Consider the following 23,663-nt stretch of genomic DNA (forward strand, 5'->3'; position numbering starts at 1 on the left):
GCAGGTAATGCACCAATGCTTCTTCTGTCTCCCCTTCAATACCTAGCATGATGTGGTTACTGTGGCTACTTAGCCACTGAAGTGCAATAACCCTTTTGGTTCCAACCTCTTCTTAGTCTCAGTTCTAGAAAACAGCTCAAGAGAAATCTGACTAGCAATCTCTTCCTGAGTTCATCCTCTTATTTTGTAAAGTGTGAAATTTTATGCATTCTGTCTGGCCTTCACTTCTAATAATATACCAATGGAAGTGGTATATTATTTAAATTTTACTTCATTAATCAGAAAGGGAGAAAAACTATGAGAGATGCTTTACTATAGGAAACAAACTGAGGGTTGCTGGAGGGGAGGTGGGCCGGGGGGACAGGGTAATTGGATGTTGACCATTAAGGAAGGCACGTGATGTGATGAGCACTGGATGTTATACACAACTGATGAATATTGAACTCTACATCTGAAACTAAAATAAATAAATAAATAAATAAATAAATAATAAATCTCCTTTCATAACAACATTCAGTAAAATTCCATTTTAATTTTGGAATATATACAGAAGAGCCTTATGTAAAAATTCCTCTCTAGAATATATTTCTCTGCTGAGTAACTTACCTTGTAGACATCATGACTGCCAATGATGGCATCAAAGAGTGTGTACAGGTCATTGAGAAGATCCACCACCTCAATGGGCTCACTCATGGCTGAGATGGTGGTAAAGCCCACAATGTCACTGAAGTACAAGGTGACCAAGTCAAAGCCCTCAGGTTCAACTGTGCAGCCCTTTTTGAGGGATTCAGCAACTGATCTGAAAAACAGACACAGCTATTCCTCAGAGGACACAAGGCTTCCTGCATGCCACACACACATCTGCTAGAACACAATTTCTCCAAAATCACTGCCAAGTAAATGATGAGGAAGAATGTCATCTGGATGAAAAAATTAATTATTTCATTTAGTCTATAAATATATTTTGAGTGCTTATGATGTGCCAGGCATTGTGCCAGATACAGGGATACAGCATTGAAGAGACAGCCATGGTCTGTGTTTTTGTTGAGATTTTTCAGCTAACCTTTTTCCTCAGTTGTCCCTTCACTCAAGGAATGTTCCCAGGTTATTGCTTTGCATGAGATCAGTTTCCTCAATTATCTCCTAGAAGATCATGTTACAACATAATCAGGTGCCTTGGAAATTTTGGAAATAGTATCAACAGGTAAGGCTTTGAACTAAGGAAGGAAAAACATAGAAAAACAACTCTTCTACTCTCCTCTAGGAGCTCAAAGAAATGCTTCCTTTTAATTGGTCAGCTTCCAAGCAAAGTCATGAAGTGACACATAGAAAAACTGCAGCACCAAAAACTTAAATGACCAGTATGCTCCACAGGTAGTGGGAAATTAGGAAGGTGTGCTCTACTCCCTTGGTTTCCAATTCATCTTTGATTTGAAGGTGTGACTCAAACCTACTGGGAGTAGAGAGGGTTCAGGACAGGGGGAGGGAGCAGTTAGTTGATGGGCAATTTTTTTTTCTATTTTTAATAGAACACACTGTTACAAGGATTCACACTCCTCAGGTGTTCACACATACGGTGGTAGCATCTGTGTTAGAAGCTTTTCCGTTTTCTGTTTTTCAATTTCCAGCTCTTCAGTCCGTTCCTGGATCAAATCTTCCAAGTTGCTAGAATATTGCTCCAACATCCGAAGCATGGAATCAATGATATTGGTCTTCTTCCCTTTATTGAAAGTTTTAAACTGGAAGTAAAACAGAAAAAGGAGTGAAGGAGTTTTCACTCTTCAAACTCAGAGATGATAGAGTAGGACCCATTATCACAAATCCCTTCCTCTAAAATGCCATTGCACAAGAAGTAAACCTAGGTATAAATAGGAAAATTCACCACTCAAACTCATTGTTACCCTGACCCATTCACAGGCTCATTTTCCCTGAGTACTTTATTCCGCCACCCTTCTGGCTCTTTGAAGTCTGAGCAAAGGTCTTCTGGGAAGAATTCTCCAGCTCTCAGATGCTGTCACATGAGTAGTAACCACTTCAAAGTCAATAGGATCTCATCTTGAGCCCAGGCCATTTGTGAGTGGGATAAGGGGAAAGAAGTCAGGGAGTACTATTTTACCATTTTGGATAATCAACCTACTAAATCATCCTTACTTCTAATACCACTGTGTTACCAGTTCTTGGACAGTGGATGGTTCCCTGACCTCTTAAATATGACCCAAGAACCACATGATAAGATCTACCCCTATTTCTTACCATCTTACCATGGAGGCCAGGAATAATGATGTGCCCTAGCATCTACCCTTCATGTCAGTTAGGGTCATGTAAAAATTCAACTAACTGTCTTGCCCCATTATATGCCCTGATCCTTTAGATGTGGCTGCATGCCATGGATTTTTAATGTGCCCTCCAGAAACCCTGTCCATCTACAGAGGCAGGGAGCTTGGCATAGCACTGGAATCACTTGGGGGTAGCTCCTCCTTGCTGATGTGTTCAGCATGCACAAGGCCATGTTTACAACAATGAAAAGACTGGTGGTAGTTTTTCTGAGCAGACATCTAGGAATTTGTCTCAGTGAACCCTCTTACGCAGCTGGGCCACACATGCTCCCCTTAGTACTCAATGCCCCAAAGCTGATACTAGGGAGTTTCCTTCTGAGCCTGGTCCACATCTACAGGTCTACAAAGGTCCTACAGGTAATCTCAGTAGCCTGCTCAGATGTTGAAGGCTCCCCTATTGCCTAACCCAGGGAGCCTCCTTCTCCTTCTCTTCCTATTTAAGTTTTATTAGCTGCAGGAGTTGGCAGGCTATCCTGGTCTTTCAGATGGTCTCAACTTCCATTGAAGCATTTCAGTGATGGCAGCCCCACCAATAACTTGTTTGAAGGCCGTATGATATGTACTCCTTCTATCACCAGCTTCCCTGCTGCCTTCTGAAATATCATCTCTAGCATCAACACAAGGGCAAATGCTTTTTATCTTGCCTCATGTTAAGTTTTCAGAAATGTGACCTTCATGGTCCTTTGCCTTTTCCATACTATTGAACACCTGCCTGAGTGTCCTCAAGAAACCCAGCCAGACTAATGGAGGCATTGTTAGCTGGGGACATGGATGACTTCATATGCAGGGCCCCTCGGGCTTTCAATCCAACTCTTTCTTTCTTCTGCCTCAGATACCTGCCACTCACAAAGCATCTCAGTGCTGTACTCCAGCCAGGCTCAAAACTCTCTCCACCAGAGCTCACACAGCACTCACAGAAAGCACCCTCAGTTTCGGTATCTCGTAGTTTCAACACACCCATAAGCTGCATGTTCCAATATAGGAACTGTACCCTAGTTCCCCTCAGCAGTGCTCTCTCTGTCCTTTCCTCCTTTCCTCATTTCTCCTATTTATTCTCCAACTCTAGGGAAAGAATCAGCCTCTATAGAAATTCAGTCTCATAAGTAGAGAGGTTACCATTTTTCTTCCACTCTGTTGCCTCAAGTAGTTCCCTAGGAATCTTAAAAATCTGCTTTTGTACTCCCATTTGCACTTTCTTCCATCATGAGCATTCTTTCAAACACTACCTTTCTTGACCCCTCAAAACCACCTAGCATCACTTTGATGGTATACTCATCAGAACTTTCTGGGATCTTCAAAGCAAATGTGGCTCTATGAGGACCTACATCTATTCTATGATACCCATCTTTTAACAGTCTCAATGCCATTACCTTGCAAATACCCAATAGTTCAATTCTATTTCTGAAAGGTTGGCTAGGTCAGACTGTGGATGGTCCAGAACATATACAGAAGAACATTAAAACCAACCATTGCACTCTTGGAGAATGTACCAGGGATATTCCACTATCAAAGGCCTCTAAGCAACCACCCCAATGCTTCTTCCCCAAGAGGAGTGATATTTTTTTCTCTTGAAAGGGTTTCCTTTCACAATATGATGAGAACCCAAGGAGTTAGTTTTGGGTAAGCTGGCTTTAGGATGACTTCTGGGCAGTGCTAAGATTCACAGAGTCCTTACCTGATTAAATATTTCATCAAAAGTTGGTCGCTGTTCTGCAGGTTCAGCCCAGCACTGCTTCATCAGCTGGAGACATTCTGGAGGGGCATATTCAGGAGGAACCACTGGTCTGTACACAGGCGGAGGCTTCTTAAGTCTGTCTATGATTTCTGTACAGAAGTAAGAAGGGAAAGTTTCATAAAACCCCAGAAAGAACACCAAGATTTGGAAAAGATCATTGAGGTTTAGCAAAGAAAGAGGTTAATTACGAAAAGATTCACAGAAAAGCCATCTCCTTTGCTTTCTCCTTAGATGGCTTGCATATAAATTGTATCTGAGCAAAGGAAATATTAGTCAAGTGAGGAGGGGGCAAAAAATTGATCAACTGGGCTATTGGTATCATTTAGGCTCAGCTTTAACCTGCTTTTAGGTTTTAGGTTTTAGTTGTGGCCTATCTGATGTCAGTTCTAACACTACACCTCCAATGATCTGGCTTCCTTCGCTTACACCCAAATCATTTAAAGTTTCCAATGCCAGGCAGTCCGCTGGGTGGCTCAGCAATTTAGCGCTGCCTTCAGCCCAGGGCATGATCCTGGAGTCCCAGGATAAAGTCCCAGGTAGGGCTCCCTGCATGGGGCCTGCTATTTCCTCTGCCTGTATCTCTGCCTCTGTGTGTGTGTGTGTGTCTCTCATGAATGGATAAATAAAATCTTTTAAAAAAAATAAATAAAGTTTCCAATCCCCACAGTAGACCCACTTAGCCTTCCCTGAAGGCCCAGGCCCAGGCCCAGCCAGATCCATGCTGTGAGCCCTGCCTGGCCCCTAGGAAAGAGGATTAAGAACTCCAATAAATAGTTCAAGACCTCATCTAGATCCCCCTGGCTGCTTGTCCTTGAACTCCACTTTCAGTGAAACATTTACTATGTATCAGACTATGGGCTAATGACTTTGAATGCATTCTTTCATTAGATTCTCACTACAAACAGATGAGGTAGGAACTCTTATTTTTATTTTACAGGAAGTGAAAATGAGGGACAGAGAGAAAGTAAATTGCTCAAAGTCATATGGCTAACAAGTGACAGAATTTGAATTTGACCCCAGGCAGTCTCAATCTACTATGTTGTCCTGTTTCTAAATGCCTCAAACTTCAACTGGGAGTTCCAAAACTCCCTATTCAGACCCAAAAGCCGCTAGTGACTGAGAGGTCAAGATTAGGCAGACTGAACAAGAGTGAAAACTCCCTGGAAGTAGGAGAAAACAGTTAGCCTTCAATGTCCTCAGCAACCCACAGCAGACCTCAAACTGTTCTCTCTGCTTCCAGTCTAGCCTTCTGCAAAACATTCTTAAAACACAAATTTAGCCATGTCACTTTCTTGCTTAAATCCCATTCACGACTTCTCATAACATATAGGGTAAAATCCAAGCACTATCTCTTCATCTCATTTCTTATCCCTAACCCCCTCCCCACAGCCTCAACTCCAACAGGCACCAAACCTTGCTTGCCCCACTGGTGTGTCCTGCCCACCTCTGCATTGGCTGTAACACTCCAACTGTGCTGCTTTATACCATAGTGAGTGTTCCCTTGCCTCCATGAAAGGGAAGGTTTCTGCCTCTGACTTCTCAGTCCCTTGTGACATTACGCTCCTGCTCCTTTAACCCAGGTTGGCCTATATCGGTAATGGCTTCTCCATTGCAGCGCCCAACTCTCAGTGTAATAGATTGCATGCAAACCAGTCCCTTGGAGTGTGACTGCCTTCATTCACTCTCCAGTAAAGGGAGTCCTTAGCCTTTTACCAGAACACCATTGAGTTGAATGGGTTACCTCTCTGCTTAAGCCCAGTATAATTCATGCCCTTGAGGAGGTTATAGTCCAATTGAAGAGGTAAACAATGACCAACAATATATGTGCTGCCGAAGCAAGCACAACAATGACCAACAATATAAGCATTCTAGCAGACATTATACACAGATAAGCACAGAGGGGGCACCTGGCCCACATTGAAGAGGTCAGAGAAGGCTTTCCAGAGGAGGTGACAAAAATTGGATGGGGCAAAGTGGAGAGAAGGTAGGGGCATTCCAGGGACTGTGAGAAGCTCTCTTGAAAGCACACAGGTAGCTGGAGTACTGTAGGGAATAACAGAAGATAAGCTTAGAGAGGTGGCTAGGGGCCAGATTTCAAAAAGCCTTGTATGTCATGTGAGGAATCTGGGCTTCATTTGACAAGTGATGGGGAACAGTTAGGGAGTTTTGAGTAGAGGAATGATATTGGACTCTGAGTGGGGCAAAGAATAGCTAAGTATTTTGGTTTTTTTTGTTTTGTTTTGTCTACATTTTATATGTTTTTCCTTTGAAACAAATTTAGACTCCAGAAAAGTTATCAAACTAGTATAATAATTGCCTGTATACCCTTCACTCAGCTTCCTCTAATGTTAATATAACCATAGTATGAAGGAAATTAATATTGGTACATTACTATTACTACTGTTCTAGTCTTTATTTGAATTTCATCAATTTCATCCTTAATATCCCTTTTTTGTCCCACAATCCAACTCAAGATCCCATATTGTATTTAGTTATTGTGTCTCAGTCAGCTTCAGTCTGTGATGGTTCCTCATTCTGCCTGTCTTTTATGACTTTGATACTTTTGTGTTTTTTGTTTTTTGTTTTTGGTTTTCAGAACTTACATTTTATTCACAGAATATGAATTAATTCACAGTATTTGAGTGTACAACATTAGTTCTTAGGAGTTATTTAACTTTTTTTTGGTACTGAGGCATAAGAGAAATGTTTTGGTGGGTCCCCCCAGAAAGGAGATACTATAAGATTCATGAACAATATCCTCAAAAACATCCTTTCAAAAACAATGGTAAATGTGACACACATGCTTCTGATTTACCTCTCAGTGTAGGCAGAGGGCATAACAACAAAACTACTTTTATAATCAGTAAAACAAACAAGTTGTTTAAAAATGTACGACTTTGATACTTTTGATGAGTACTGGCCAATTATTTTGTAGAATGTCTCTCATTTGGGGTGTGTCTGATGTTTTCTCCTGGGTTGCTTGTTATGCATTTTTTTGCAAAAATTCCACAAGGTGATATTGTGCCCTTGTCAGTGCAGTGCGTCAGGGGGTACATGATGTCAACGTGCCTTGATCATTTGGTAAAGGTGGTATCTGCAGGATCATTCTCCACTAGTAAACTTAATATTTTTCCATTTGTAATTACTAAGTATGCAGTGGGTTCATACTCTCAGGATATGCAAATATCCTGTTTCCCCTCAAACTTTTGCCCAGTGATTTTATCATTCCTTTATGTATTGTGCCTGACAGGCAGCAGCCATTTTGGTGAAAGATGAGGATAAAAGCCTAAGGCATGTCACAGGGAAAGTATGGAAGACCTTGCCATCCAGGAGCATCATGAAGGGTACTGAGATACCTGACAGAAACTGTCCCAAAGTAGAGGAGGCTGCTAAAAAAAAAAAAAAAAAAAAAGCCAACATAGGTCCTGTAGGAGGTCCTTGGCTTATGTCACAATTTGGAAAGGGCCAGCTTCTTGGGTTGGGGAACTTCTTCCAAATTCCTAAATCTGTTTGGCTTTAAGTCCCACCTGTGCATAACACAGGCTATTTGCAGACTAGTAGGCAGTTAGCACAAACACATAACTGCATTCACTCTTCTGGCAAATTACAACAGCCTGGGTTAGGCTGATGATCTGGGTCATGGTGGGCCCCTGGTGGCCTTTACTCACTTCCCACTTACCTTTGGCGGGCAGATCCATCATGCAGAATGGGGTGCCCCGGACCATCACTTCTTGCATGATGATGGCAAAGCTATAGACATCTCCTGCAAAATAACCTAACCTGTTGCCCTTTGGGGCTCTCAACAGTTCAGGGGCCGTCCATAGCAACTCTGAAAAGAAAGCATTGTGTAGTGAATGCAGAGAGGATTAACTGACAGCATTTGCAATGCCCTGAAAGGTTCCAAGGGTGCTGTTTCATTGACTGCTTTACATTTTTATTAGACAGACTGGCATGTGCGTGCCCCCCAGGGTCCAAAGCTATGAATCTAAGAAATTGCACACAGAAAAAGCATACCAACTCTCCCCACTCCAGGACCATGCAGGCAGATATAGTGGAGGTGTGGGGCAAGGCAGAGAAGCTCAAAGTAGAAAAACTATCTGGCACTTGCTTTCTTGCTCTCTTGAGCCTGCAAGTAGCAATTGGCAGGCTTCCAGGGAAAGGCAAGTGCACAGCCACTCTGGTTGCCATGGATTTGCTATTTGCTAAGATCTATATGTGTCTGGTAATTTGATTGTGCCAGGGCTCAGGGATTCACAAGTTGCTTTCTCCAGGTATTCTCTAAGAGGATTAGAGGATCTCCAGGCCTCCTCTATTTCTCACAGAGCAAAAAGATGCAACAATTCCTTCAAGTTAGTTCTACAAATATTTATTGAGGGTCTATTATGTACCAGGCACTAGGTTCAGGAGAATGACGCCAGAGACCTTGCCTCTGCCCTTGTAGAGTTCACAGAGCAGTGGGCAACACAGACATGTGAATCCCTAACTGCAATACACGTCAGGGCCACTTAAGAAATATATAAAGAAATACACAATGGGGCAACTGGGTGGCTCAGTCAGTTAAGCATCCGACTCTTGGTTTTGGCACAGGTCAAGATCCCAGGGTCGTGAGATGGAGCCCCACTGTCAGACTGTGTGTTCTGCGTGGAATCTGCTTGAGATTCTCTCTCTCCCTCTGCCCCTCCCTCCGATCATATGCTTCACTCTCATAAATAAATAAATAAATAAATAAATAAATAAATAAATAAAACGTTAGTGATGTAAATGGAATAGTCAAAAGTTGGAGGGAGCACTTTACACAGAATCGTATGAAATTGCCATTTCCGTGAGTCAAAAATGATTGAATATTGACAATTCCATCATGCTCAAACAGAGAGAGAGAGAAAACTGAGCTGATCAAATTAATCCAGGAAGGCTTCCTGGAAAAGTTAGATCTTAAAGGAGCTTGTTAAAAAGGTCAAGGATGTAGTTTCCTAGAGCTGATAGGGTAAGGGCTTTACAGGGAGAAAGAACAGTACGTGCAAAAGAACAAGAAGTAGAAAGGAGCAAATTGAAGATGGGGGTTGGGGTAAGCAGATTAGCTTGGCTGAAGAGAAGGGCTCTGTTAAGGAATAATGAGAAATGAGAAATGGGGTTGATGAAGTGGGGGAGGGAAGGTTGCTAGAAGAATGAGGGCAGAAGGTGAGAGGCCCTGAGAGCCAAATGAAGGCATTTGGAGTGAATACAAAAGGCAGTAGGGGTGTGGGAGCTGGAGAGGGATTTGATGAAAGCTGTGTTCCAAAGATTAATCTGGCAACCTGCACAGGCTGGATTGAAGGAAAGAGGCTGGAGTCAGGGAGACTGGCTAGGAAGTTATTACAGTAAGAGCTGGAGGGGAAGTGAAAGGGGCCTAAGTGGGGATGGGGGCAGCAGCTGGACAGGGAACCAGAGACACAGGAAGGCTATGATGGAGAAGGTAGTGACAGCACTGGGGATGGACTCAATGTGCTCCTTGGAGGGAAAAGGTTGGAGTAAACCAGGGTTGAACTCCAGAAAGGAAGGCTGGAGAAGAGTGTCTGCTGCAGGTGGGGGTGTGTGTGAAAGTGCTGGCTAACTCTTCACCTTGTTAACTTTGGGGTATTGGGAAGGGAGCCCAGGGAACAAGCTCCTGCAAAGCAGGAAGGAGGATGGAGAGGTCAGTAATTATTTTGGTGTGTTAGTGAAACCCAGGAAAGAAATACTCACCCTGGAAATTCCTATTTTGAGCCAATTCTGATCAAAATAGTGGAATGGGGAACTCTAGCCTCACCTCCAATCATGTACTCATCTTCTCTCTTTGTCCTCCAGATGTCCCCAGCCTTTGTCATACCCACACACCCCCACTTTCCTGCCCCCATGAAAGTCTCTGACATACTTACTATAGTGGTTTTTGCCTTTATGTCTTCTTGCCTAGGAGGACTTATATTTGCAAATAAGACCCAAAGAGATTGAATGTTACTTTGGTAAAAGGAATGCATTTCTGACTGGGATTTCAGGAATACATTTCTGATACAGTCTGGAAGGGAGGGCAGAGAGGTTATCTCAGAGCAAGAAAAATGCAGCTGTTTCTTCTGCTATCCTCTCTCCTACTCATTTAAAAGCAGAAGAAGGGAAAAGAGGACAAAATTCTCCAGTAAAAAGCTGGATGATTAAATACAATCATTACCAAATAGTATTTTCAAAGAGCACTTACATGTATGTTGTTAATGGCTAAAATGAGGCTTTATCTGCACTATACTTATATAATTGAAAGTGGACAGTAATGAATACGCTTACAACCCACCCCCATTTCCCCATCCCCACTCCAGAGCCAAGTAAGAGTCACTACCTACCATTAGACTTGAACTCTCAGGAAAACTAGAAAAATTACTTTGGCTTGTTTTGCATCTGCTGATGCCAGTACTAACTCTGAGCCTTGCTGTGGTGATAAAACTCAACTGTGGAGAGCCAGTATGGTGAAGTGCAAAAGAACAAAGAGCTGAAAGTCAGGAGACAGAAGTTGAGCCCACAGATTTGCAAGAGCCTTCCGGTTAAAAGATTCTATTAGCCCTGTCATCTAAGGAGGAAGCAGCAAGTATCTTTATTTAATTTTATTTCATCCGTTCATCAATTCAACAGACATTTATTCTGCCAGGTATAGAGTGAAAGGGAAGCAAACCTGTTTCTTGCCTTCGCAGAGCTTATAGGTTAAGTTGGGAGAGAAGACAGCTAATTAAATACGTAATACCAGGGGCGCCTGGGTGGCTCAGTCAGTTAAGTGTCTGCCTTTGGTTCAGGTCATGATCCAGGGTCCTGCGATGGAGCCCTGCATCTGGCTCCCTGCTTAGCCTGCTTCTCCCTCTGCCTCTGCCTACTGTGTTTCTCTCTCTCTCTCTTTCTCTCTCTCTAAGAAATAAAATCTTTAAAAAAAAAACAGATAATACAGCAAAATATGGTATTACAACAAAGTTCAAAGCCCTAAGAATCATAAAGAGGGAAACTTAGCTGAGCATGGGGGGCCATGACAAGTCTCTTGAATCAGTGGTATTTAAGGTGAGTCCCAAAGAGTCCCAATCTAGCCAGACTCAGAGGAGTGTATAACAGAGGGGGAAGAGAAGAGTATCCCAAGGAATGGGCAAAGCATGTGTGAAGGTCCAGGAGTAAGAGAGAGCCTGGGGTAAATAAACAACTGGAAGGAGTTCAGCCCTGCTAGAGCCCAGAGATAGAGGGGGAGTGATTAAGTACAAGAGGTCCACCAGACCTAACCCACACAGGGCTCATAAGCCTTGTAAAGGAATTTGAACTTTATCCTAGGAGCAATGGGAAGCCATTCAGTGAATTTTGGCACAGATCTAACATGATCAGATTTGCAGTTGAGAAAACTCCTTCTGGCTGCAGTGTGTGAAGAATGCATTGAGCATCCAGACTGCCATTGCAATTTGGAGAGTGAAATGAAACAATAAGAAGGAGAGACAGAGCAAGAGACAGATATGGTACACACACACACACATACACACACACACACACACACACACACACACACACACCTATCCTTTCCCCACTCCAAGACCAGAGTTTCTTAAGTTTGCAAGTTGCCAACCTGTGAATTAAATGGAACTCTGGGAAGCTGGGCATTGCGTTTATCTTTTATAGATGAGTCTTCTTGACAGGAAGCTAAGTACTTGACGATATGCATCTGCTGTCCCCAACATTCTACATCCAGGCAACTACTCCAAGCTTTCAAACTGGAAGTAGCCACACAATAACCATAAGATTAAGTTGGCAACAAGAATAGGACCACAGAAAGAGAGAGAGGGAGAGGGAGAAAGAGAGAATATAGCACGGTTTTTATTGTGATTACCAGGAGCTTCAAGTCCTCCAAAGCATGGATGGGCAGAAAAAGGAAATTGTTATTATAAATTGTAATTTAGCTGTGTGTAGGAGTCAATACTCAAAAGACCTGAAGTGAATTCCTGGAACTACTAAGTAGCTGTAGGACTTGGGCAAATCTTGAGCCTCACTTATCTCATCTGTAAAACAAGAGTTGGACTAGATGTCTTCCTAACATTCAATATTCTGCAAGTTTTATAAAGCACAAAGATGCTGCCCCTAATGGCTGGGCTGTCTTGTCTGCATCTATGCATATTCTTTATGTGTCTTTCGGTCTTTGTTTCCCTTACATAGTAAAGTCAGCAGTTTTAAAATTTACACTGCCAAAGATTCTTTCAAGAATATATGTTGTAATTTTGATCTGTCCCTCTGTCTTTCTTGGGTTGTCTGTTTCTCTGTGTTTCTGTGTCACTCTCTCTTCCTCAGCCTTGCAATGCGATGCAATGGTTAAAATTCTTAATGCCCAAATGTCCTCTATGTATTTAACTCCATCCTTTCTCTCCTTAGTCTCTTTTCCTTCCTGTCTTCCATCAGCTCTTCCCTCACTCATCCACTTCCAATTCCCCATCTCAGATTTCTCCCATTTCTTTGATCTGTCATGACCCCTACAGGCATTGTTTGGTGCTGCTACCAGGGCACTAAATAGAAGACAAAAACACCAAATGCGCATTACAGGCATGCCTACTTATTTACTAGAAGACCATAGTTGTGTCTGAAGCCATCCCACGCAACCCACAGAGTATTTACTTGCAGGGAGCCCCCTCCTTGCTTCTTTCTCTCTGACAGAGACAGTGAGGGTAGGCTCTAGTGACATCCCATTCCAGAATGTGCTATGTGGGGGTCCAGCTGCCAAATTACCTTCCATTCAATCTGACAAGTATTTATTGAGCACCTACTGTGTGCCTATTGCTCAGCAAGTTCCTCCAGAGACTCCTGGGGTCTCCAAACAATACAGCCTAATCCTGCCACAGCAGGAACTCAACATTATTGCACTGGCTTTGTTCTGAAGGTTAGGCTGTGCTGAGATTACAGCCTGCAGACTTCATTCAACTCCTTTGGCTTGGAAATAAGGCTGAATTTTCAACAAAAGTGGATAGTTGAATCAGCCTGAGGCTTTAATTCAGTGCATATTCTCATTTGAATTTTGGAGTTACCTTGTGTGCATCAGAAGGGTACAATACCTTGCTTACCTTCCGCAGAAGGTTCCTCTTGGGAGAGTCTTAGCGTTTCCAAGATGTCATTAACACCGTAATCTGTCACTTTCAGTACAAAACGCCCATCTACCACACAGTTCCGAGATTTCAGCCTCCCATGAGCAAACTCTCTGTGGTGTAAGTACTTCATGCCCTGCAGATGATACAAACAGGATTTCCTTAGTAACTTATTTAACTATTTTGTGCTTTTAGAGCCAGTTTCTGAGCTTGTTAATGGCATGAGCTATTATGGTCCAGAATTCAGCCCCTTTTCCCTTATATGCAGGCAAAGCAAAACTTTGACAACAAGAATTATTTCCAGGTCCCTTCCAGCTCTAAAATTGTATGCTTTTGATGAAGAATCCTATCTTGTGTGTATAGAGAATTGTATGTTATTGGGAGATTTATTAACATTTCAAACATAGGATGGATCTATACATATAAAATTTCTGAGAATTGGAAGATTCTGATTTTTCTCCCCCAAAAAAGTCTCGCCTGACTTTCATCCACTGTTGGCAGAATGGAAATTGGTATATACTTTCTTGTGGGCAGTTTGGCAATAGGTATCAAAATTGAAAGCATGCACCCTGTGACCTAGGGAGTTTGCTTCTTCTCTAAAGAGATGCTTGTACATCTGCACAAGGAGACATACACAAGAATACTTAAGGCAGCTCCACTTCATAATATTATATAATTAAAAATACAATGAGTACCTGTCAAGAAGGGACTGTCCAAATTGTGGTGCATCCAAACTACAGAATATTCTGCAATAATTAAAAATAATAAAATAAATCTGTATGTACTGACAGGAAATCATCTCTAAGCCATAAAGTAAGTGAAAAATAGAAAGGGGCAAAACTATGTGACAGTGTGTATTTTTAAAAACAAATAAAATCTATAATGTATGTAAATATACATGAGATGAATTGTAAGGTTAATCACCAAACTGTCAGCAGTGGTTAGCTCTGGGCAAGGATATGAAGGAGGGTTGAGTAAATATTATTATTTTTCCCACATATATTTATATCACTTGATTTAATACATTATTTTTGTAATTAAAAGTAGACAATAAAAAAGAAGAAAGCTGAATACTGCTGATCTCTGCAGCTTGCCTGGCAATTCTATATGACATTCAAATGTAATCTACCAGGACTTTATCAGATGGGTTTACTCATTCACATATAAATACAATTCATGTTCTAGTGCAATCATCTCAGAACTGTTTATGTTGAGCCCTTTTAAGTATCTGGCACTGTTTTGTGGCTTGACACCCCTTTGTATCTGTATGCTTTACATCTTGTCCCTCAGAAAGTCTGCAGTCCCCAGTACTTCCAAGCTGAGTCTGCAGTGGGTGAAATTTCCTCCGGGAGTTATCTAATTCTTGGGTTTCATTCATCATGGGCCTGAGAGGACTGTCATGTAGAAGTTTCTCCCGTAACTCATGGGACCTTGCTTATAGGATGAGTGGAAAGAGTACTAGAATTGAAATCAGGAGGTTTGAATTCTATTATCAGCTTTGCCACTTAATAGTTGGCTGATAACTATTTATTGAGCACTTCCTATGTATGGCAGACACTATATAACAGAGTGTACCTCGTTTAGCTTCTCTGAGCCTCTGTAAAAGGAGGATAATCATACTTATTTTATGGAGAATTGGAATGAGATAATGTCTATAAAGCTACCTTGAAAAGGGTTAGGCCACAGTATAAAGGTCAAGACTGGTCAATATGCAGGAGGCTCAACAAGTCATTGATTAACCAGTTCAGCCCCATAAAAATACACATAGACACAATTTGCATACTATTCCAAGGAGTTCATAGACTCCACTAAAGCCCATCCATAGACCCATTCATGAACCCCCTTAACTCTCATTAGTCTTGCCTCAGAGAATAGAAGTGCTGCCTGACAGACCCTATGGTCTTTTGGCTTTCTGGTCATGCGGAGTTCCATATCTACACCTATGTTGTGCAAAGACCTATCCCCTAGTTCTAGACTGAACCATCTGTTAGAAGGTGAAAACCAGGAGATAAGGCTAAGCAGCACTAAAGGATCTGTGAATGAATACTTTTCCCCATCCAGAAAGTAGAGAAATGGGATGGAAGGAAGGGCTGCTTAAGGCAAAGAGTGCTCAGTGACAATAGGAAGTAAGGACAAATTTGGCCCTCAAAATGGGGGAGAGGGGTAGGACAAGTAAATCCCTTCTATATCAGTACCTTATAACAGATATGGACAAAGGGACCATGAAAAGGGATGGGGGCAGACCCTAGGAAGGAAAGTGGAAGAGTGACATCATCACAATGATCCAAGGAAAATAAAATATCCCAAAATGTTTAAATTCGAATCTATACTGAAAATCCAAGATTTCCTCAGTCTTTCCATTAACCTTGATGAGATCCAGCAGGAGTGACGATTTAAACATCCAGTCAAGTTTCACATCCTGATTTGTCAATATGTCTTCTAAGCTCCTTCTGGAACAGAATTCTGTCACAATGGCAAACATCCCTGAATCATAGAAGAAGCCCAATAAAGGGTTAATATTCTCATGACGCAGGTCCTTGATCTAGAAACAGAGGGAGAGAGGAAAGTCACAACTGTCTTTTTACAATGGGGGACCAGAGTTTAGGGCACAAGCCTTCTCTTCAAACTTCCTATGACTGTTTGCTGTGAAAAGCTGAATGTTGGGCCCCATGATCTCCAACCCCTCACTATTCCTGTGATTGTTATGTTATATGGAAAAAGGGAGATTATTCAGGTAGGCCTAATCTGCTTGTATGAGCTCTTCAAATCAGAAGAGGAGGGAAGAGAGGAAGTCAGAGATATTCAAAGTAGGAGGACTCAATTTTTGGCTTTGAAGATGAAGGAAGGAGGCTATAAGCCAGGGACTGTGGGCAGCCTCTAGAAGCTGAGAACAGTTCTCAGCTGACAGCCATCAAGGAAATGGGGACTTCAGTCCTACAACTGTACAGAACCAAATTCTGCACACAACCTAACTGAGCCTAGAAGTGATTTTCCTCCAGAGACTCCAAATTAAAGCTGAGAATGACTGACACCTTGACTTGATCCTCATGTGATACTAAGTAGAGTACCCAACTGATCCCACTTAGACTTTTGATCTACAGAATAGTGAGATAATAAATGGGCTCTGTTTTAAGCCATTATGTTTGTGCTATTTTGGTATGACGATAAAGGTTCTACTCACCAATTCCACTATGTGTGTTGGGGGAAGAGGGTCCCCACACAACCAACCAATTCTCCAACACCAGCCAGGTGTCCTACAATTCAGCTCAATTCTGACACTATCTACCTGGAGATAGCATCAGATCCCAAAGGTTAAGGGTTCAATCCTACAAGATTCCCCCCAGCCCATACACACTTCAGACACCAGTAACAAGTCCAGGTTACCTGGGCTTCTACAAATAAGCTATAGATTAGAGATTCTAACAACCCTCACCTTCAGTTCAATTAATTTGCTAGAGTGGCTCACAGAACCCATAGAAACATTTTACTTACTAGATTACTAGTTTATTATAAAAGGATATAACTTAGAAACAGCCAGATGGAAGAGATGCATAGGACAAGGTATAGCAGAAAGATGTGGAGCTTCCATGCCCTCCCTAAATGCATGCCACTCTTCCCAAATCTCCACATGTTCACCAACCCAGAAACTCTCCAAACTCTGTCCTTTGAAGTTTTTATGAAGGCTTCATTACATAGACATGATTGACTGGCCATCCATGATTGATTCAACCTTCAGCCCCTCTCCCCTCCCAGATAGTAGGGAGGAGGGGGTACTGAAAGCTCAAACCTTTTAATCAACTGGTTGGTTCTCAGGCAACCAGCACCCATCCTTAGGTGTGGTCTGAAAGTCTCATTAACATAACAAAAGACACTTTACCATTCTTCTCACTTAGGAAATTCCAAGGGTTTTAGGAGCTCTGTGCTAGAAATATGAAGACCAAAGACATATTTTTTACTATAAATCACAATATCATAGGCACTGATAGAACATCGATGCAGGGCAGCCCCGGTGGCTTAGCGGTTTAGCGCCGCCATCACCCTGGGGTGTGATCCTGAAGACCAGGGATCAAGTCCCACGTCCAGCTCCCTGCATGGAGCCTGCTTCTCCCTCTGCCTGTGTCTCTGCCTCTCTCTCTGTGTGTCTCTCATGAATAAATAAATAAAATCTTTAAAAGTAAAAAAAAGAAAATCGATGCAATGGTCAAAGAGGGAGATTTTGCTTTTTTAAAAAAATTTATTTATTTATTCATGAGAGACACAGAGAGGGAGAGAGGCAGCGACACAGGAAGAGGGAGAAGTAGGCTCCATGCAGGGTCTCCAGGATGACGCCCTGGGCTGAAGGCGGCGCCAAACCACTGAGCCACGGGGGCTGCCCAAAGAGGGAGATTTTAAAGAGAGATCTCTCCTGGCATATTGTAAGTGAATGCTAGGGCTGTGGCCTTCTTCCTGATTTTTGGGGGACTCTGGAATGGAGCTCAGTGAGCCAGGAGGACTAAAGAAGTTTAGTACAATGAAAAGTGGAATAGACTGTCTATTTGTGAATATTCAGGTAATAAAATAAATAGCCTACATAAACATCAGGCCAAACTCTACAAAATTTGTTTAGAAGAGGGATCCCTGGGTGGCGCAGCGGTTTGGCGCCTGCCTTTGGCCCAGGGCGCGTTCCTGGAGACCCGGGATCGAATCCCACATCGGGCTCCCGGTGCATGGAGCCTGCTTCTCCCTCTGCCTGTGTCTCTGCCTCTCTCTCTCTCTCTGTCTCTCTCTCACTATCATAAATAAATAATAATAAAAATTAAACAAAAAAAAAACAAAAAAACCCACAAAATTTATTTAGAAGAAACATCTAGAATTCTGACTATATTTTCCTTTTGCATCATTAATGTTTTCACTAATGCAAGAAGCATTTAGTGTGTGCCCACAATGTCCAAGGCACTGGGCTTCATGCTAGAAATGCAGAATTAAGCAAAATGAAATAACTGTCCTGGAAGAACTCACATTCAAAAGGGGGTGATAGACAAATAAGCTGACAGATGTATTTTACTGTAAAATGTATTCTTGTGGAAGGGAGAATGGCATGCTGGGGGAGCTCAGTTATTTATAGCCTGAAGGATCAGAGAAGGCTTCCTGGAAGAGGTAATGTCTTGACTGTCATGAAGGACAAGTAAGAGTTGAGCAGGTGAAAGTGACAGGGTGGGAATGGCTGAAAGTAAGAGCATGTTATGTTGAGGAAATTGTAACAGGTTTAGGGTGGCCAGAACAGAGTGCAAGGGAAAGGAGATAAGACACAAGATAGACAGGAACCACATCCCATGGGTCTTTGAAAACCTTGCTATGGTATTTGAAATTTATATCATGGGCACTCAATAATTGCTATCTATTACTCTTACTATTTAATAGGGGATGAGAGGGAAAAAGTTTTCATAATCACTTCCAGATTTCTACCTGGATTCCTGGGTAGATAGCAGTGCCATACATCAATATAGGGAATTCAGGGATCAGGAATAGTTTAGTAATGGATATGTAGGTGTCCCACTCATATCACCTTTACTATGCATTCCCCAGACACTGTGAATGTTGGCTAAGAACTCACAGCTATTCCATTCTCAGGAAAATTGTCCTAGAGCCCAAATCAAATGGAAGTCAACTTACCTTAAAGGTTAATTCCCACCCACAGACCTTAGCCAATGACTGACTGCCTAGGGTTGGTACAAAAGTCCAACTCCCTAGCCTCAAGGTGGGACACATGGTATAACTTGCACTCCAGCATTTCTCCCATGAGATCATACTGAAGCTAGAAGCTAGTCTCCAGCAGAGATCACATACTTGCTGAGCTATCCTGCTTCTCTCACTCCCTTTCTCTTGGAGCATTCTCCCAATGAGTAATTTGAACAAGAAACTCCATGTCAGGCTCAGCTTTTAGAGAATCTGACCTAAGGCAGATGGGAAAACAAAATTTTGGTGGTGGGGAAGTCTGATTAATTCAGTTTGGGACATCTTAAAAATGAGGTGCCTGTGGGACATCAAGGAGGAACTATTCCACAGTTGGATATTCAGGGTTTGGAGATCAGGAAAGAAGTCTGATCTGGATAAATAAACTTGGGAACTATAAGCATGCAAAGCATGGTACATGAAATTAATGGGAGTGGATAAGATAGCCCAAGGAAAACATACAGAATAAAAAGAGAAGAGAGAAATATCAACATTTTTAAAATGGAAAAGGAAGAACATCCTGTATAGACTTAGAAATGAGGCCAGGGAAGTGGAGAAAAGACTATTTAGAGCAATTTTATAAACACCATAGGAAGAGTTTCAGGAAATTGAGGTAAATGCCAGAAAGAATTTCAGGAAAATGTTATAAATGTCAGAGAAATCAGATGAAGATGAAGATGGAAAAGCATCTGATGAATTTGACCAGTAGTAAATCATTAATTATTCTGAAACATCATATAAATATGTTTACACAGATATACAAATATATATATACACACACACACACACACACACACACACATATAAAATATGTAGAATAGAGTAGATATATACATTTAAGCTGAGAGTTACCAGCCAACATTCACAGCAGCTGGGGTGGATATATAATAGAATAATTTGTGATTTAATCCTTTCCCTTATTTCCCACATAAAATATGTGCACTTCATGTAACAAATAATAGAAAGGATTAAATCGCAAATTATTCTATTTTGAGCATTGAGAGTATGGTGGGACATTTATTGAAATGGAGTACACTGGCTTGGTATATAAGCCTACTTCTCCAACAGGGTGATCCAAGCCAAAGTTAAATTATCCCTAAGGTGAATGGTAGCTATTGACCATTAAAGTTGCCTTTTAAGCATAAAAGCCTAGCACTCCTTACAAGTTACTTAGTCCAATGCAACTTAAACCAGCTAAGGCAGACAAGGAAATTCAGCCCATACGTAGCAAAGTGGGCACTCACTATTAAGGTTTTATTGTGCCATCGCTTATGGACCAAGGAGCCCAAACTATTGAGTTCTAAACCTCTTGGAAGACAGAATACAAAGTGGATGTATCTGCTAGCTATTCAACACAAACCTATTTCTTTTTCTTATTGGGAAAACAATTAGTCCATATTTTACAACCTCCCTTGGAGCTAAGTGTAGCCATATGACTGAATTTTAAGCAGTGAAATATAAGAGGAAGTAATATGTGCCAATTCTAGGTTAAGGATTTTAAGAAGTAACTATATGCCTTTCCTGTTATTTTTCACTTGTATAGATGAATGCAGATGATGACAGGGTCCTAGGAGATGGCATAGCCATAAAATGGTTATATCCTGGGTCCCTGAATCCCTGTATTGGAAGGAAGTCACCAGCCAACAAAGAACACCTACCTTGCACTGTTATTTGGATGAGAATTAAACTTCTGCTGTGTTTGAGACATTAAAATATTTGGGGGTCTATTTGTTATAGCATCTAGATTTACACTAGTAGCCCTAGAATGGAAAAAGTTCAGGCCTAGGTTTTCCCTGGATCTTTACAGTCATATGTCCTCAGCTACAACCAATAGAGAAGAGCACATATAGGAACCAGGTAGGTACCTACATGCAGTCATGTCCTGCTGACATTTTGGACAACCCCAGGAAGCAGAGAATGTTTGGAACACCTTTTGTAGCAAGATGGTCATCTGAACATTTCCTGGGTAGGCATGTACTTTGCCCCTTCAATAATATACCCTGAAGTGGTTATCATCAAATGTTCAAGAGTTAAATTGTCCTATCTCCCAAGATGTTTGTTAGTACTGCATCTGATGTGAAACCTTTTAGCATACAGTCACCAGAGAAACCTGCTCCTAAGTCAAACATTAGCTTAAATGATCTTAAAGATGTCTTTAACTGTTTGACAATGTTTCTGGGACATTGTAACATCAGAAAAATGCCTACTTGCACCACAGCTGTGATACCATCCTACTGGTGGGTATGGACCCTTATGAAAATTTAATTCTCTACATTAGTGCCTGCCATTACCATGTCAACCATTGCTACGTATTTTGGCAATAAGATTTTCTATCTCCATGGACTAAATGGCTGCTATGTCTTCTTCCTCTGTTTCATTTTATTTTTTTTGTTGTTGTAGAGAGCTATTGTTCAAGACCTCCTTGTATCAATCTATTCACTCTTTACCACCCAGAGGTCAATGGTCATATAGAACATATTAACCAGGTACTAGCAGATTTCTGATGCTATGTTTCCTGTAAGTAACACTTCATTAATTTAATAAATGTGTATTGAGCACCTTACTCTATGTTAGACACTGAGGTGAGGGCTGGAAACAAATGGTGAACAAAATATTACATGGTCCCTGACTTCTTAATTAAATAATTACATGAAGAAATGTAAATTTGCAACTCTGACAAGTCCTCTAAAGGAGAGATATACAATGTAAGTATGTATAATTGGGGCTGTGACCAATCAGGGAGGTTGAGGGAGAGTTCCTGGGAAGTGACAGTTGAGCTGGGAGCTAAAAGATATGAGGAGTTAACCAGGCAAAGAAGGGAGAGAAAAGTATTCCAGAGATTGGAATAGCATGTGAAAAGGTTCTGTGCTAGGTGCATATCACAATACAAGGACTAAAAAAGAGCCAGTGTGGCTGATGGAGAGAGGGTAAGAGAAATACTGTAGTATGAGATAAGGCTGACGAGGCAGAGCAGAGCCAGACCATGGAGGATCTAATGGACTATTTTAGGTAGGTTTTTCTTGATATTAACGGCAATTAGAGGTACATCTATACCATGTAAGATACAATAAGTCATGGCAGACTACCATTCCTGATACCACAACATTAAAAAGCCAAACTGCAAAAATATAATATTTTTAAATACAACAAGGATATGCATACACAAAATAAAGGAACTAAAACTAAGAAGGGCAGGAACCCTTCTGAGATAAGCAGATTTTTGCCAGCCATTTTCTTCCCCGGGGACATTTGCTAATCCTTGTCACAAGCTGAAGATCAGGTTTAGTCTAGGAAAAGGGCTTTGCTGGGAAAAAGAGAAAATTAGCAAAGTTCCAGCAATTGTGAAGTACTGGTATAACAATTAATAAACTTTAGGAGACCTAAATGTGAGATGGTTCTCCCCTACCCCAGTATATATTCTGAGTTTGAACGCTACAGGGAAGACTAGGAAGCTTCCGTAAGGTGAGATGACATCTCCTTTAGTATCCCAATATTTAGGACACAAAGTCTCACTGTAAGAGTAAGGCCTGCCACAAATAGATGGCTGAACTTATCCTCAAAATATTTGCCTAATTTGGAAGCATCATAGAGTAAGGGTAGAGGCCAAAAGGTAAAGCTCAAAGGCTCTGAAGCATCATCTGGACATAGTCAATCTTTCAAAGTGGAGAGCTCTGCAGGCTTTTAGAGGAATATGCTCGGGAAACATAACAGAATTAAAGATGCACTAAGTCTAATTAAAACTACAACATAGCTTCCATTCAGCTCAGTCTCTGATTAGATTAATGTGTTTACTCTTTCACTCTACCCACCTAACTGATGAAAAGAGAAAACTCTCAATGGTAGAACATATTATCTGGAGCCTCTACAATGTCTTTATATAAAATGTCTACTACATAATAAAAAAAATCACTAAACAGTTGAAGAGGCAAAAACAAAGGAGATGACAAAGGAACATGTCTTTAAATAATGCATAGACCAAAACCCCCATAAAATATGGATCAATATTTTTTAAACCATGAAAACATGAAGGCAGTGGAGAGTGACCAAATGCACAAATGCAGGTGAAGGTAAACCTGAAAAAACACAGTACAATAGGTAAAATTCATATTTGGGCTGTTTTGTTTTGTTTTGTTTTGTTTTGTTTTGTTTTGTTTTGAGAGTGTATTCTCCAAACTGCATATGACTTGAAGGCAGAAACTGCATCCTGGCAGGTTCGAGGCATCAGAAGGCAAAGTCTGGAGCCAACATAATAGTTAGAAAGTTAGGGAAGAATTCCTGGAAGGTAATGTGCTATAGGGCAAGTTCAATCACCAAATATACATATAAAATTTGCTCAAAACTATATTTATCATGGTGAGCATCTCATAAAATATATAATTATGAATTACTGTGTTGTATACCTGAAATTAATATAACATTGTATGTCAATTATACTTCAATTAAATTTTTTTTCAATCTGCCCAAATCCTTGGCTGAATGTTGATCTTTGCATGCATGAGAAAGATCCCAGGTACCTCACAAAAAGGCAACAAGTAAACCTGTAATATCAGACCAGAGATTTTAGTTACTACATACTACATGGGAGAAGAAGTTGAAAATTGAGTCTAGTCAAGATAACTGTCTGCAAAAACAAAATATCATTCTTCAGAGCAATCTAACGGAATCCAGAATTTCTAAAATGTACCATTCATAATGTTAGCAATCAACAAAAAGCCTTAGATATGCAAAGAATCAGGAAAATGTGACCTATACACAAAAAATAAAGACAGTCAATAGAAATCAACC

The 23,663-nt window shown here is 41.2% G+C and overlaps 1 protein-coding gene across 1 annotated transcript in view; it reads right to left on the minus strand.

Annotated features, from left to right (window-relative positions):
• GUCY2F (guanylate cyclase 2F, retinal) overlaps positions 1-23,663 on the minus strand; it is a 101,838-nt gene that overhangs the window by 25,999 nt on the left and 52,176 nt on the right. Inside the window, exons 8-13 of the mRNA XM_026014924.2 lie at positions 15,532-15,708; positions 13,146-13,302; positions 7,751-7,900; positions 4,012-4,160; positions 1,576-1,739; positions 607-799 (exon numbers count right to left, since the gene is read on the minus strand). Coding sequence (XP_025870709.1) covers positions 607-799; positions 1,576-1,739; positions 4,012-4,160; positions 7,751-7,900; positions 13,146-13,302; positions 15,532-15,708 — 990 coding nt within the window. The remainder of the gene's footprint in view (positions 1-606; positions 800-1,575; positions 1,740-4,011; positions 4,161-7,750; positions 7,901-13,145; positions 13,303-15,531; positions 15,709-23,663) is intronic.

Source organism: Vulpes vulpes, chromosome X (genome assembly GCF_048418805.1).
Source record: "Vulpes vulpes isolate BD-2025 chromosome X, VulVul3, whole genome shotgun sequence".
NCBI lineage: Eukaryota > Metazoa > Chordata > Mammalia > Carnivora > Canidae > Vulpes > Vulpes vulpes.